This window comes from Eptesicus fuscus, chromosome 6 (assembly GCF_027574615.1).
Source record: "Eptesicus fuscus isolate TK198812 chromosome 6, DD_ASM_mEF_20220401, whole genome shotgun sequence".
Lineage (NCBI taxonomy): Eukaryota > Metazoa > Chordata > Mammalia > Chiroptera > Vespertilionidae > Eptesicus > Eptesicus fuscus.
In genome coordinates this window covers 22323585-22339399 of record NC_072478.1, presented here as the reverse complement: position 1 = coordinate 22339399, position 15815 = coordinate 22323585, and the positions used below count along the sequence as shown (strand labels likewise).

The window sequence follows — 15815 nt, the reverse complement described above, 5'->3', positions numbered from 1 at the left end:
CCCTCAGCCTCCCAGCCGCCCAGGACCGGCCCGAGGCACAGGCAAGCCTCAGATGGTGGCTCCCCAGCCACCCAGGGCCACCCGAGGCTCAGGTAACCAGGGCTGGCCGAGGCTTGCACTGCTGATACTGGCAGCAGCAGAGGTGTGATGGGGCGTTGCCTTCCCCTGATTGCTGAGTTGCCTCCCACCCCTGAGGGCTCCCGGACTGTGAAAGGGGGCCGGCCGGTCTGAGGGACCCCCCGCTTTCAGTGCACGAATTTTTGTGCACTGGGGGCAGGGGAGTCCCTCGGCCTGGCCTGCGCCCTCTCAGGGGATGTCCACCTGCCGGCTTAGGCCTGCTCCCCAGGGGATTGGGCTTAAGCTGGAAGTCAGACATCCCTCTGGCAGCCCGGGAGCCCTCAGGGGATGTCTGATTGTGGCTGGGAGCGGGCCTAAGCCATCAGTCAGACATCCTTAGCGCTTCCAAAGAGGTGGGAGAGGCTCCTGCCACTGCCAGTCAGCCCGGATTCTGGCTGAGCGGAGCTCCCCCTGTGGGAGTGCACTGATCACCAGGGGCAGCTCCTGTGTTGAGCATCTGTCCCTAGTGGTCAGTGCATGTCATAGCGACCAGCCGTTCCATCGTTAGGGTCAATTTGCATATTACCTTTTATTATATAGGATATATATATGTATATATATATATATATGTATATAATTTTCTCCTTATTTTAAATAAGTAGTGCATTGGAAGGAAGGCTAATTAAATTTCTAAGACAGAAATCAATAAGAAGACTTCCTGACCACATATCCTGGTCCATTGCAGCGCTGTATGTTAGCCATCCACAACACAATAGTTTCAATCACTTCTATATTACCCCCTATTTATATAAAAACAGGCCAGAGCTAATGCCTGTTTTTCTTACTTGGGTTTGTTCTTGTCATAAGTGGTCAGGCTCCATGTGTTTGATATTTAACTACTGAAAATTAAGCCGCACCCCTCTCTCTTCCCCTTGTCCTCCTTATCTGTCAGGCTGATAAAAACCTGGAGGTTCCTGCTCTGGGTGCTGCTGCTTGCTGGGGAGCCCCTCCCCTGAGCTCTGCTGCCCTGTGTTGCATTGTTGACCTCACAGAGCCTGGGTTCTGTGCTCAGAGGACTTTGAGTTGGCAGTTTTAGTCATTCGTTGTTGTTTGGGAGCAGGGGTTTGAGAATGGAGCTCTCCTTACAGTGGTTTTGGTTGGAGTCTATGTGTGTGTTTAGAGTGAAGGTGTGACCCAGGCTGGGTTCTCCTTACCATTAGGGTGAGTCTTGGTGGGGCAGGGGAGTGTACTAGGGTGATTGATTATACTCATGAGTGAGGTGAGCCCATCAGATGGTCACTCCTTAAAGAGCAGTTATTTTCTTGTTCAGTTTTTAAAAAAAAGTTTACTTTTTAAAATTATAGTTGACATACAATATTATATTAGTTTCAGGTGTACAACATAGTGATTTTTGCATTTATGTATTTTACAATGTGATAACCAAAATAAGTATAGTAACCAACTGTCTTCATATAAACTTATTATAATATTTTTGACTATTTTCCCTATGCTATAAATTACATCCCAATGACTTATTATATAACTGGAAGTCTGGACCTCTTACTTATTTCTCTTTCTCTCTTTCACCTATTCAGCCAAAACTCTTCTTTGGGGGAAGCTATCCGTTTGTTCTCTGTTCCATGAGTCTGTTTCTGTTTTGTTTTGGTAGGTTGTTTTGTTTTTTTAAGTTCCACAGATAAGTGTAATTATATGGTATTTGTCTTTCTTGGTTTGACTTTTTCACTTATCATAAAATCTCTATCTCCACCCATGTTTATGTAACTGGTAAGATTTTATTATTTTTATAGCTGAGTAATACTCCATTTTGTCTCTGTGTGTGTATGTATGTATCACATCTACAGTATTACATAGTACTGTAATTAACATAGGGGTACAAATATCTTTATTGAATTATTATTTTTGTTTTGTTTGGATAAATACCCAAAAGTAGACTACCCAAAATCGAATGGTAGTTCTAATTTTAATATTTTTGAGGAACCTTCATACCATTTGCTATAGTGGCTGCACCAAATTACAGTCCCACCAATAGTACACAAGGGTTCTCTTTTCTTTACATTCTTGCCAACACTTGTTATTTGTTGACTTTTTGATCATAGCTATTCTGACAGGTGTGAGGTGCTAGATAGAACAGACTGATGGTTGCCAGAGGGGAGAAGGATTGGGAATGGGCAGAAAAGTTGAAGGGGATTAAGAAATACAAACTTATTTTATAAGTCATGGGCGTGTAATGTACAGCACTAGAAATAGAGTCAATAACTTTGTAATAACTATGTATGGTGACAGAAGGTTACTAAAATTATTGTGGTGATCACTTTGTAAGATATATAAATGTTGAATCACTATGTTGTACACCTGAAACTAATATAATATTGTATTTTTTTTTAAAAAGTGGTGAGTGCAGGCATTCTGTCTTGTTCCTGATGTTAGGGGAAAAGCTCTTAACTTTTCACCATTGAGTGTGTAAGCTCTGGGTTTGTCACGTGGTTTTTATTATATTGAGATACGTTCTATTTAGTCCCACTTTGTTGAAAGTTTCATGGATGTTATATTTTATCAAATTATTTACATCTATTGAGATGGTTATAAGGTTTTTATTTTTGTTTTGTTATTATGGTGTATTATGATTTTTGTTTTGTGGATATTGGACCATTTTTGCAATCTTGGAATAAATTTTACTGGATCATGGTATATGATCCTTTTAATGTATTGTTGAATTTGGTGTGCTAATATTTTTTGAGGATTTTTACATCTATGTTTATAGATGGAATATATATATATATATATGTGTGTGTGTGTGTGTGTGTGTGTGTATATTTTATAATATTTTAATTTTTTTTAAGAATAGACTGTTGATTTTTAGAGAGAAAGGAAGGGAGAAGAGAGAAACATTGATGTGAGAGCATAACATCAAATGGCTGCTTCCTGCACACCCCCTACCATGGACTGTACCTGAAACCTGGGCTTTTGCTCTGACTAGGAATCAGGAAGCCAGCAACCTTTCGATGCCTGGGATGGTGGCCAGTCAACTGAGCTACAGCAGCCAGGGCTGGTATTTTTTTTTTTTTTTTGTATGTCTTTGTGTGGTTTTGGTGTCAGGGTAGTGCTGGCCTTGTAGAATGAGTTTTAAAGTGTTCCTTTCTCTTCAATTTTTTTGAATACTTTGAGAAGTATAGGTAATAATTCGTTAAGTTTTGGGTAGAATTCAGCAAACTGTTAGGTCCTAGATTTTTGTTTGTTGGGGTTTCTTTCATTACTGATTTCAATTTTGTTACTAGTTATCTGTTTATTCCGATTTTCTATTTTTTTCCTGATTTAGGCTGAACATATGTTTTTCTAGAAATGTATACATTTCATATTGGTTGTTCAGCTTGTTGGTGTATTCACTTATGATTTATTTGTATTTCTGTGTTGTTAGTTGTAACGTCTCTTTCATTTATGTTTTTATTTATTTGGATTATTATTTTCTTTCTTTCTTGATGAGTCTGGCTAAGTAAGGGTTCATTTTATTTTTTTCAGTAATCTTAGTTTCATTGATCTTTTCATTATTTTTCCTCCATTTCATGTGTTTTCACTTTGATCTTTATTATTTCCTTCCTTCTACTAACTTTCTTTTTATAGTTCTTTTAGGTGCACCATTTGAAATTTTTGTTTCTTGAGGTAGTTCTGAATCACTATAAACTTCCCTTTTAGAACTGCTTTTGCTTTGCCCCATATACAGGATGTCCTCCCCAAAATATATATACATTTTAACAGCTGATAGCTCAACTTTGAAAATAAAATATATTTTTATGTATTTATGTATGTATTTATTTACTTATTTACTTATTTATTTATTATTTATTATTGATTTCAGAGAGGAAGGGAGAGGGATGAGAGAGAGAAACATCAATGATGAGACTCATTGATCTGCTACCTCCTGCACGCCCCCTAGTGGGGATCAAGCCTGCAACCCAGGGCATGTGTCCTTGACTGGAATCAAATCCCGGATCCTTCAGTCCACAGGCCGACGCTCTATCCACTGAGCCAAACCGGGTAGGGCAATGAAATGTAATTTAATAAACACTGCCTTTATAATTATTCAAAGTGTATGTATACATTTTTGGGACACCCTATGTTTTGGAATGCTGTGTTTTTATTTTCATTTATCTCAGATATTTTTTGATATTTTCTTTGATTTCTCTGTTAACCTCTTGATTATTTAGGAGCATGTTATTTAGCTTCCACATATTTGTGTTTTTTTCCCTAGTTTTTTTCCTTATAATCAATATCTAGTTTTATACTATTGTCATCAGAAAAGATATTTCAATACAAAAAATTCTTGATGTTTCAATCTTAAATTTACTAAGACTTGTTTTGTGGTCTAATGTGTGCTCTGTCCAGGAAAATATTCCATGTGCACTTGAAAATATTGTGTATTCTGTTATATTTGGATGGAATGTTTCTGTAAATATCTATTAATTCCATCTGGTCTAATGTGTCTCTTAAAGCCAGTGTTTCCTTGTTGGTCGTCTGGATGATGTATCCATTGATGTAAGTGGGTTGTTAAAGTCCCCTACTGTTAATGTCATACTATCAATCTCTCCCTTTATAGTGAGTAATTTTTGCTTTATGTACTTAGGCATTCCTATGTTAGATGCATAAATGTTATTATTATGTAATGCCTTTCTTTGGCTTTTATTAGAGACTATTTTAGTCTATTTTGCTTGGTGTAAGTATTCCTACACCAGCTTTCTTTTCATTGCTATTTGCATAAAATATATTTTTTCCCTTCAATTTCAGTCTATGTGTGTCTTTATATCTGAAGTAATTTTTTATAAGCAAATATGTATGACTCTTGTTTTTATTATTCATTCAGCCACTGTGTCTTTTGATTGGATAATTTAGGTCACTTACATTTAAAGTAGTTATTGATGGGTATGTAATTATTGCTTCTTTATTAATTGTTTTCTAGTTGTTTTTGTAGTTCTTCTCTATTCCTTTCTTCTCTTGTTTTCTTCCTTTGTGCATTGATGACTTTCTGTAGTGTTATGTTTGGATGCCTTTCTTTTTATTTTGTGTATCTGTTACAGGTTTTTGTTTTATGGCTACCTGAATTTCACATATAACAACCTATATTAATAGTAGTTTAAGTTAGCCCTAGCTGGTTTGGCTCAGTGGATAGAGCGTTGACCTGTGGACTGAAGGGTCCCAGGTTCGATTCCAGCCAAGGGCACATGCCTGGGTTGCAGGCTTGATCCCCAGTAGGGGGCATGCAGGAGGCAGCCAATCAATGATTCTATCTCATCATTGATGTTTCTATCTCTCTCCCCTCCCTTCCTCTCTAAAATCAATAAAACATATTAAAAAAAATAGTAGTTTAAGTTAATAGTTGCTTAAATTCAACATATTCTAAAAGCACCATTTTTTTACTCATCCCCCCCATATATTATGTTTTTAACATTATATTACACATCTTTGTGCATGTGTATGTCTCTTAATTAATTTATTCCAGATACACATGATTTTAAACTGCTTTTCTCTTGCTGCTTTTAAAATTCTCTCTTTGTCTTTAACTTTTAGCATTTTAGTAATTACGTGTTTTGTGGGTTTCTTTAAGTTCATCTTGTTTGGGACCTATGTGCTTTCTGACTTGGATATCTGTTTCCTTCACCAGGTTAGGGCAGTTTTCAGCCATTATTTCTTCAGATAGTTTTTCTGTCCCTCTCTCTCTCTTCTTCTGGAACCTCTATGGTGAGAATGGTAATACTTGATATTGTCCCAGAGGTCCCTTAAACTATTTTCACTTTCTGAAATTCTTTTTTCTTTTTGCTGTTTTAGTTAGGGTTTCCACTACCTTGCTTTTCAGTTCACTGATTCACTCTTCTGCATCATCTAATCTGCTATTAATTCCCTCTAGTGTATTTTTTTCATTTCAATTATTACATTCTTTAGTTCTGATTGGTTCTTTTTTTATATTTTCTATCTCTTTGTTGGAGTTTTCCCTGAGTTTATTTATTCTCCAATTTTTTTTTATTTCTTTATTGATTAAGGTGTCACATATTTGTCCTCATCCCCCCATTCCCATCCCACCCCTCTCCCCACGCATGCCCCAATCCCCTGTTGAACTTAACCGTTGGATAGGCTTATATGCATGCATACAGGTCCTTTGGTTGAACTCTCCCCCTCCCCCCACCCTCCCCCTACCCTCCCCTATCCTCCCTCTGAGGCCCGATAGTCCGATCGATGCCTCCTTGCTTCTGGTTCTGTTCTTGTTCCTCAGTCTATGTTGTTCATCATTTCCCCTAGATGAGCGAGATCATATGTCACTAGATATATACTAATAAGAACTGAATGTGAGACGAGCAATAATAGTTATGCTGACAGGCAAATGAATCAATCTGTAGCGAGCTTCCCCCTGGACCAACAGTTCTTTTGAGACCCAATTTCGATGTCTAGTAGTTCCTTATGTGTACATGTCAGCACTGACCCCTCAGCTCTGGATGGTGGACAAATGGTGGTAATGGAGGTCCGACTCCCTCTGGTTTGGTCTCGGCCGAACCCAGGGGCACGGCGTCACCCGGACTAAGGGGCACGTGGCCTCACCCATACCCAAGGGGCGCGTGGTTATTCTCCAATTTTATTGACCATCTTTGTAGCCATTGCTTTCAACTTTTTATCAGGTAGATTGTTCATTTAGTTCTTTTTCTGGGGTTTTGAGTTATTCTTTTGCTTGTAGCATAATCCTCTTTCTCCTCATTTTGTCTATCTCTTCATGTTTGTTTCTATGTACTAGGTAGACCAGCTACATCACCAAATTTTGAAAAAGTGGCTTTATGTAGGTGTGTTGGGGGTATCTTGTGGTGCAGTCTCCCCTATACAGGGGAGCTTAGAAATGACAGAAGGGAGGGCATTATCTAGATATACAAATAATAGCCTTGTATTACAATTGCCCGTAGTATTCAGTAAGATAACAAGCTGTCCAGGTTTGTAGTTTAGGATCAATCTGCTATGCCATATAGCCTAGGTATTTGGTAGGCAATGCCATTTAGATTTGTGAAAGTACATTCTACATGTATCCATAATGATGAAATTGCCTAACAATACATATCTCAGAATATATCCCCATAGATAGATGGTACCAGACTAACTTTCTGGGCCGTCATATTGGACAGAGAGAGAAAGGAAGAAATGAGTCTGTAATAAATATTGCACAAGAGGCCCTAACCGGTTAGGCTCAGTGGATAGAGTGTCGGCCTGCAGACTGAAGGGTCCCAGGTTCGATTCCGGACAAGGGCATGTACCTCGGTTGCGGGCACATCCCCAGTAGGGGGTGTGCAGGAGGCAGCTGATATATGTTTCTCTCTCATCAATGTTTCTAACTCTCTATCCCTCTCCCTTCTTCTCTGTAAAAAAATCAATTAAAAAATTAAAAAAATATATTACACAAGAAAAAAGCAGTGCTGGTCTGTATGAATGTTATTCAGCCAGCTACATCTGATGACTTTTAATGATCTGGAGAACTAATTTAAGACGATATGACTACCTAGACCTTGCTGAAGCTAGCATTGTCATAGGCCTTCTGGACTCATGTTTAATGATGGCAATAGAACAAAAAGCAAATATGTTTATTCAATATGTATTTATTCCCAGAAATCTTATACACATTTAATCCAATGCCTCATGGAGTACTGTAAGTGGTAATAAGCAAAAAAGATTAAAAGTTTTTTTTCTACCCAGCCGGTGTGACTCAGTGATAGAGCATTGACCTATGAACCAGGAGGTCATGGTTTGATTCCCAGTAAGGGCACATGCCTGGGTTATGGGCTTGATCCCTAGTAGGGGGGGGGGGGGGGGTGTGCAGGAGGCAGCCAATCAATGATTCTCTCTCATTATTGATGTTTCTATCTTTCTCTCCCTCTCCTTTTCCTCTCTGAAATCATTTAAATAATTTAAAAAACATTTTTCACAAGGAATTTATTATCTTAAAATGATAATATAATATTTGTTTCATTTCTGTAGCATTTCTTTCTATTCCCAACATGCTCTGAATCCTGCCATTAGAGGAAATACATAAAATATAATGTGATCATGGTAAAAATGTATAAATAATTTCCATGTGTTCGTGATGGTATTTATGAGAAAGTAATTGTGGACAGAGTGTAAGTTTTTGATGATGAAGTCTTAGCATAAATGTTTGGAGATGACAGAATCTTATGTAACTTCCTGTAAATGAAGTCTAGGTGTTCAGTGCAGTCCATCTCACAAATTTTACTATACACATATTTGTGATGTTTTAGGACTTAGTGACATTTGAGGATGTGGCTGTGAACTTTAGTATGGAGGAGTGGGCCTTACTGGATTCTTTACAGAAGAAACTCTACAAAGATGTGATGAGGGAAACCTTCAGGAACCTGGCCTCCATAGGTAAGGATGACAAGTTACCCTTTACTTCCTCATCTGAAGGATAAGTATTTCTTATCCATCAATATTGTGCTAACATGTAATGTAGGAATAAAGGACATTGATAAATAAACTAAGCGTAGTCACAGCTCAGTATAGAACTAGAATCTAATAATTTTTCTACAATTTCTAATACTTTGGAATCCTATTTCTTGGTCTGATTTTTAGGGGAAAAATGGGAAGATCATGAAATTGGAGATCAGTACAAAAACCAGGGGAGTAAACACAGGTGAGTAACATTCACAATAGAAAGCAGTGTCTCAGATGAGAAACCAGTTATGCTATAAAAATTTTAGAAGAATTTTCTCAGCTCAACTCAGTGGTTGAGCATCAACCTATGAACCAGGAGGTCACAGTTCTATCCCCAGTCAGGGCACATGCCCTGGTGGTGGGCTCAATCCCCAGTGGGGGTGTGCAGGAGGCAGCTGATCAATGATTCTCTCTCATCATTGATGTTTCTATCTCTCCCTCTACTTTCCTCACTGAAATAAAAAAAAATATATATTTAAAACAAATGAAAAAAATCAATCTAAACTAACCCTGCTTCAAATTATTTCTCAGAAATTTTTTACTAAAGTACTTTTTATATATGAGGTAGATGTGTAGTGTTTGCAAAAAAAAAAAAATAGTTTACATGCAAAGAGCATTCATGAAGCTAAATCTGAAGGTTATTTTTTTGATAATAGCAAGGCTGAAGTTGTCTTGCAGAGATTTTGGTGTACTCAATGTCCAACAATTTGGACAAGATAGTAAACCTATACTTAGCAGTAAATCATAAAAATGTAGTCCAAATATTCTACTAACAAGTATAAAATTATTAACAAAGAAATTAATAATGTGCTTCTTGTTTTTTGCAGAAGTCAAATGGTAGAGAGGCGCTGCAGAAGGAAGGAGGGTAGTCAATGTGGAGAAAACTTAAGCCTTATTCCAAATCTCAATCTGACGAAATCTCTTCCTGGAGTAAAACCATGGGAATACAATGCATGTGGGGAAGTCTTCATGCATCATTCATCCCATAATAGGGACATCAAATGTCAAACTAGACACAAGACCTCTGAGTATCAGAAATATGGAGAGAAACCATATAAATGTAGTATATGTGGGAGAGCCTTCACTTATATTCAGTTTTTTGATGAAAGAAATCACAATGGAGAGGAAGCTTATAAATGTGAGGAATGTTGGAAAGCCTTCAGGTGGCTCAAAAGCCCTCAAAGACACATGATCAAACATACTGCAGATGCTCCTTATAAATGTAAGGAGAGTGGGAAAACCTTTAGTTCTTCACTTTTTCTTCAAACATGTGAGAGAAGCCACACTGTAGAGAAGCCCTATCAATGTAAACTCTGTGGAAAAGCCTTCAGATATTATAAAAGTTTTCAAAGACATGAAAGGAATCACCCTGGAGAGAAACCCTATGAATGTAAAAAATGCAATAAAGCGTTCAGCTATCCCAGTCATCTTCAAATACATGAAAGAACGCACACTGCAGAAAAGCCCTATGAATGTAAGCAATGTGGAAAGACCTTCAGATCTTACAGTTCCCTACAACCACATGAAATGATTCACACAGGAGAGAAACCCTATGTTTGTAAGGAATGTGGAAAAACATTCAGATATTACAGTTCCTTACAAACACATGAAAGGTCTCACACTGGAGAGAAACCCTATGAATGTAAAAAATGTAGCAAAGCATTCAGTGCTCCCAGTTGTCTTCGCAAACATGAAAGAATTCACAGTGCAGAGAAACCTTATGGATGTAAAGAATGTGGAAAGGCCTTTAGATTTTATAGTTCCTTACAAACCCATGAAAGGACGCACACAGGAGAGAAACCCTATGAATGTAAGCAATGTGGAAAGGCTTTGAGATACTACAGTTCCTTGCAAATACATGAAAGAATACACACAGGAGAGAAACCCTATGCATGTAAGGAATGTGGAAATGCATTCAGATGTAACAGTTTCTTAAAAATACACAAAAAATCTCACACTGGAGAGAAACCCTATGAATGTGAAAAGTGTAGTAAAGTGTTCAGTACTCCTAGTAATCTTCGAATACATGAAAGAACTCACACTGCAGAGAAACCCTATAAATGTAAGGAGTGTGGAAAAGCCTTCAGATATTATCGTTCCTTACAAACACATGAAAGGACTCACACAGGAGAGAAACCCTATGAATGTAAACATTGTGGGAAATCCTTCATTTGTCGTACCACCATTCAAAGACACTTGAAAATGCACACTGGTAAAACACCATATCAATGTAAGGAATGTGGGAAAGCATTCACTTGCCTTAGTTTATATCAAAGACATGAAAGAACTCACACTGGAGAGAAACCCTATGAATGTAAACAATGTGGAAAAGCCTACAGAGATCACAGTTCCTTACAAAGACATGAAAGGACTCACACTGGAGAGAAACCCTATGAATGTAAGGAATGTGGGAAAGCTTTTATTTGTAACAAAATTTTTCGAATACACATGATGAGAGTGCACACTACAGAAAAACCATATAAATGTGAAGAATGTGGGAAAGCCTTTAGTCATCCCTATTCCTTTCGAAGGCATGAAAGGACTCACTGGATAAAACCTCTTGAATGTAAGTAGTGTGGGAAAGACTTCAGTTGGCCTACATCCTTACATGTGAAAACTCCCACTGAAAAGAAATAAAAAAGCAAATAACATGAGAAGGATTGACATAACTTAATTTAGTTATAATGCTCTAGAAAACTTTCAAGATTAGAGAGCTATTATTAAAATAGTAAATTGTTTATCAGTTTTTTTTTGTGTTTTTTTTTCTTTAATCTGTAAAACTTGAGGTAGTTGTGTATTTCAAGATTGATAACTATTTATCTTGGAGGTAGACAATTAAGAATTTCATCCTGTTTGTTGACCATTTGCCCAAGTGTTTGTATCATTTGTCGAAGATCTCTGGATGTTATTGGTAAGTCTTGGTCCTTCATTACTGTTGGCTCAGATCTGCGTTTGGTTTCAGTGTTACGAACAGAGATGCCCATCAGCCTGCCAACTTCCTCAGCACTGATCCCGTAGACGATTCTCAAACTATCATAGCTCACATTCGATGCACCTCTCTTCTTTAGTGGTGGCATTAATAGCGCTTCCTCAAGGTCCTGTTCCGACACTTCAGACTGCAAATCCTTTGTTACCGATATTCTCTGAAGGTTCCATCTCTTTTCTGTTTCCAAAGAGTTGCTGCTTTGAAGAGATTAGGAAGTGCTTGAGGAACAATGCGTTCATGACCTTCTAATCGCAAGATTTTCAGATACGGAAACCTTTCCTTTGTGTGTTTTTCCATGAGCTCTCTTTCCACCGTCACTAATTTAGCAGCAGCATCTGCAATAGATCTCAATGTCATCACATGACCAATTCTGTCATTGATCAGGGCCTTCATAACCACATAGGGAGTCATCTCTGAAAAGGTGGAGAAAAGCTTAAGTTGCGTGATGAATGCTTGAGAGGTCTTTCCAGGAAGCTTGTCGTTTGGTATGAACAAGAGAACGTTCAATATCTTTTGGTCTAATCCTTCTTGACTCATGCAATCCACTGTTCCTTTAATATCCAAAGTTGGATCCAACTCGATGGCAAGAGCTTGTTTGTTTGGAAATATAGTGGCATATAAGGCATTGAATCTTTTATTTATTTGCGTTTTCGGATTCTGTTGTGGTCTTCTGGCGACATGAAACATAAGAGATAGTGCAATTTTTACAGTTTTCAAGTTAACCTCAGGGTCGCTCTCCACTGAATGGTCCCACTGTGCAGCTCTTCCATCTTTCCCTGGCACGCCTCTATCTGGTTTGATATACTTTTCGAGAGGCTTAGATGGAACCTCATAAAGCAATGGAAATACGGCCAACAGACAGGAAGTGTTGATGGATATCGTTCCTCCACATGTAAAACTTGATGTCTTCTTGGGTTCAAGAACCCCCATTGTAGCAGCCATAACTACATGAGCCCTCAGAGGGATGTACACATCGGCACTTCCAACAGCCAATATCTCCACGTGTGACGCCATAGATTCCTGTTTATCAGTTTTTTAAGTGCACATTTGGACATGGGATTTATGCTACAGTTGATCCTTGGAAAACTCAGGAGTTAAGGGAACCTGTTTTCCACGCAGTTGAAAATGTTTGGCTGAAACTGGTTTGGCTCAGTGGATAGAGCGTCGGCCTGCGGACTGAAGGGTCCCAGGTTCGATTCCGGTCAAGGGCATGTACCTTGGTTGCGGGCACATCCCCAGTAGGGGGTGTGCAAGAGGCAGCTGATCGATGTTTCTCTCTCATCGATGTTTCTAACTCTCTATCCCTCTCTCTTCCTCTCTGTAAAAAAAATCAATAAAATATTTAAAAAAAATGTTTGTGTAACCTAAGCTAGCCCTCTTCATAAATGAATACCAAACCAAAGATTGAAAATACATTTGATCCTTGAACAACCCAAGTTTGAAACAGCACAGGTCCACATTTTAAATTCTGCAGAAAAATGGACCTGCACATTTCAAACTCATGTTGTTTAAGCATCAGTTACTTTTAGAAATAAATATTGAGGTGAAATAATTTTACAATTTGCCTTTAAATCCTACCTAATAAAAGAGTAATATGCAAATTGACCCTAACTCTGCTACACCCACAAGCCAGTCAGGAGCAAATATGCAAATAAACCCAACCAAGATGGCTACAGCCACACAGAGCAGGAGGGAGGCTTGGGTTTCCCGTGTAACAAAGGAGCCAAGCTTTCTGTGTGCAGTTGCAGGCCTAAGTCTCCACTCAAGGCTACAAAGTTTCAATTATAGAAGGTAAACACCCGGGCCTGGGTGAGGCCACGCGCCCCTGGGTCCGGGTGAGTCTGTGTGCCCCTGGATCCGGGTGAGGCCACACACCCCTGGGTCCGGGTGAGGCCACGCGCCTCTGGGTCCAGGTGAAGCCGGATCCCAGGTCCTGGTGAGGCCGTGTGCCCCTGGATCCGGGTGAGGCTGGGTCCCGGGCCCGGGTGAGGCCACGCGCCCCTGGGTCCGGGTGAGGCCACGCGCCCCTGGGTCTGGGTGAAGCTGGATCCCGGGTCCGGGTGAGGCCATGTGCCCCTGGATCCGGGTAAGGCTGGGTCCCAGGTCTGGGTGAGGCCTCGCGCACCTAGGTCCGGGTGAGGCCACGCGCCCCTGGGTCTGGGTGAGGCCACGCGCCCCTGGGTCCGGGGGAGGCCACGTGCCCCTGGGTCCGGGTGAAGCCGGATCCCGGGTCCAGGTGAGGCCGTGTGCCCCTGGATCCGGGTGAGGCCGGGTCCCGGGCCTGGGTGAGGCCACGCGCCCCTGGGTCCGGGTGAGGCCGTGTGCCCCTGGGTCCGGGTGAGGCCACGCGCCTCTGGGTCCGGGTGAAGCCGGATCCTGGGTCCGGATGAGGCCGTGTGCCCCTGGATCCGGGTGAGGCTGGGTCCCGGGCCCGGGTGAGGCCACGCGCCCCTGGGTCCGGGTGAGGCCGTGTGCCCCTGGATCTGGGTGAGGCCACATGCCCCTGGGTCCGGGTGAGGCCACGTGCCCCTGAGTCCGGGTGAAGCCGTGCCCCTGGGTCCGGCCGAGACCAAACCAGAGGGAGTCGTACCTCTGTTACCACCATTTGTCCACCATCCAGAGCTGAGGGGTCAGTGCTGACATGTACACATAAGGAACTGGTGGACATTGAAATTGGGTCTCAAAGGAACTGTTGGTCCAGAAAGAAACTCACTACAGACTGATTCATTTGCTTGTCAGCATAACTATTATTGCTCGTCTCACATTCAGTTCTTATAAGTATATCTCTAGTGACACATGATCTCGCTCATCTAGGGGAAATGATGAACAACATAGACTGATGAACAAGAACAGAACCAAAAACAAGGAGGCATCGATTGGACTATCGATGGGGGGTGGGGGAGGGGGGAGAGATCAACCAAAGGACTTGTGTGCATGCATATGAGCCTAACCAATGGTTAAGTTCAACAGGGGGTTGGGGCATCCGTGGGGTGGGGTGTGGGATGGGAATGGGGGGATGAGGACAAATATGTGACACCTTAATCAATAAAGAAATTAAAAAAAAAAAAGGTAAACAAATCCAAATAAAAATGGCGGCAGCCACTGAGCTGGAAAGAGTGGGAGGCTTGGGTTTCCCCCAGCAATGGAGGAAGCAAAGCTTCTCTAGCCCTGGCTGGCCTAGGCCTCCGCTCCAGGCTACAAAGTTTCAATTATAGAAGATATACACAAACCCCAAAAGAAATGGCTGCCGGCCACGGAGCGAGTAGGAGGCTTGGCTCCGCTCCAGGCTACAAAGTTTCAATTGTAGAAGGTAAATGAACCCCAGATACCAGGGCCTCTGCTTGGGTTGCCAGGGGGCATGGCCGGCCTGCAAACCACCACAGGCCCTTCACCCAGGCCGCCCCACACCCCAAGGGAACCCCCACCCTGATCCGGGACATCCTTCAGGGCAAACCAGCCGGCCCCCACCCGTGCACCAGGCCTCTATCCTATCTAATAAAAGGGTAATATGCATATTGACCATCACTCCAACACACAAGATTGCTGCCCCCATGTGGTCAAAGATCCTGCCCCCATGTGGACACAAGATGGCCAGCAGGGGAGGGCAGTTGGGAGGGACCAGGCCTGCAAGGGAGGGCAGTTGGGGGCAATCAAGCCTGCAGGGGAGGGCAGTTAGGGGTGACCAGGCCTAAAGGGGAGGGCAGTTAGGGGCAAACACGCTGGCAGGGGAGCAGTTAGGCATCAATCAGGCCGGCAGGCAGAAGCGGTTAGGGGCAATCAGGAAGGCAGGCAGGTGAGCAGTTGGGAGCCAGCAGTCCTGGATTGTGAGAGGGATGTCCGACTGCCCGTTTAGGCCCGATCCCACCAGGATCAGTCCTAAATGGGCAGTCGGACATCCCTGGAGGGGTCTCAGATTGGAGAGGGTGCAGGCTGGCCTGAGGGACACCCCTCCCCCCCTCGTGCACGAATTTCGTGCACCAGGCCTCTAGTAATTATATAACATTAATAGATAGTGAATAATTAATGAATTCTAATAAGGAGCACAAACCATCAAGGACTGGGAGGTATAATATCAGGATGTTCATAAGGACTTTTAACAGGTTTTTGACTTGTGTTAGATGATTTCATTGCTAATGAAGGAAGACCTTTTTCTGTATTACCATCCTATCTAATAAAGAGGGAATATGCTAATTTACTGTCACGTCCTCAAAGATGGAGGCACCCACAGATGGTGGCACCCAATCCCCTCATCCCCACTGGGGCACCTGCCTCCAGAGTCCCC

At 41.5% G+C, this 15815-nt stretch overlaps 1 protein-coding gene across 1 annotated transcript; it reads left to right on the top strand.

Annotated features, from left to right (window-relative positions):
• The first annotated feature begins 1198 nt into the window (after positions 1 to 1198).
• On the top strand, positions 1199 to 11246 carry LOC103304563 (zinc finger protein 709-like). The gene is made up of 4 exons (XM_054717391.1): positions 1199 to 1278; positions 8355 to 8481; positions 8686 to 8746; positions 9375 to 11246. The coding sequence occupies exons 2-4, from the start codon at positions 8394 to 8396 to the stop codon at positions 11119 to 11121; spliced, it is 1896 nt and encodes a 631-aa protein (XP_054573366.1). The 5' UTR covers positions 1199 to 1278; positions 8355 to 8393; the 3' UTR covers positions 11122 to 11246.
• Positions 11247 to 15815: the final 4569 nt, after the last annotated feature.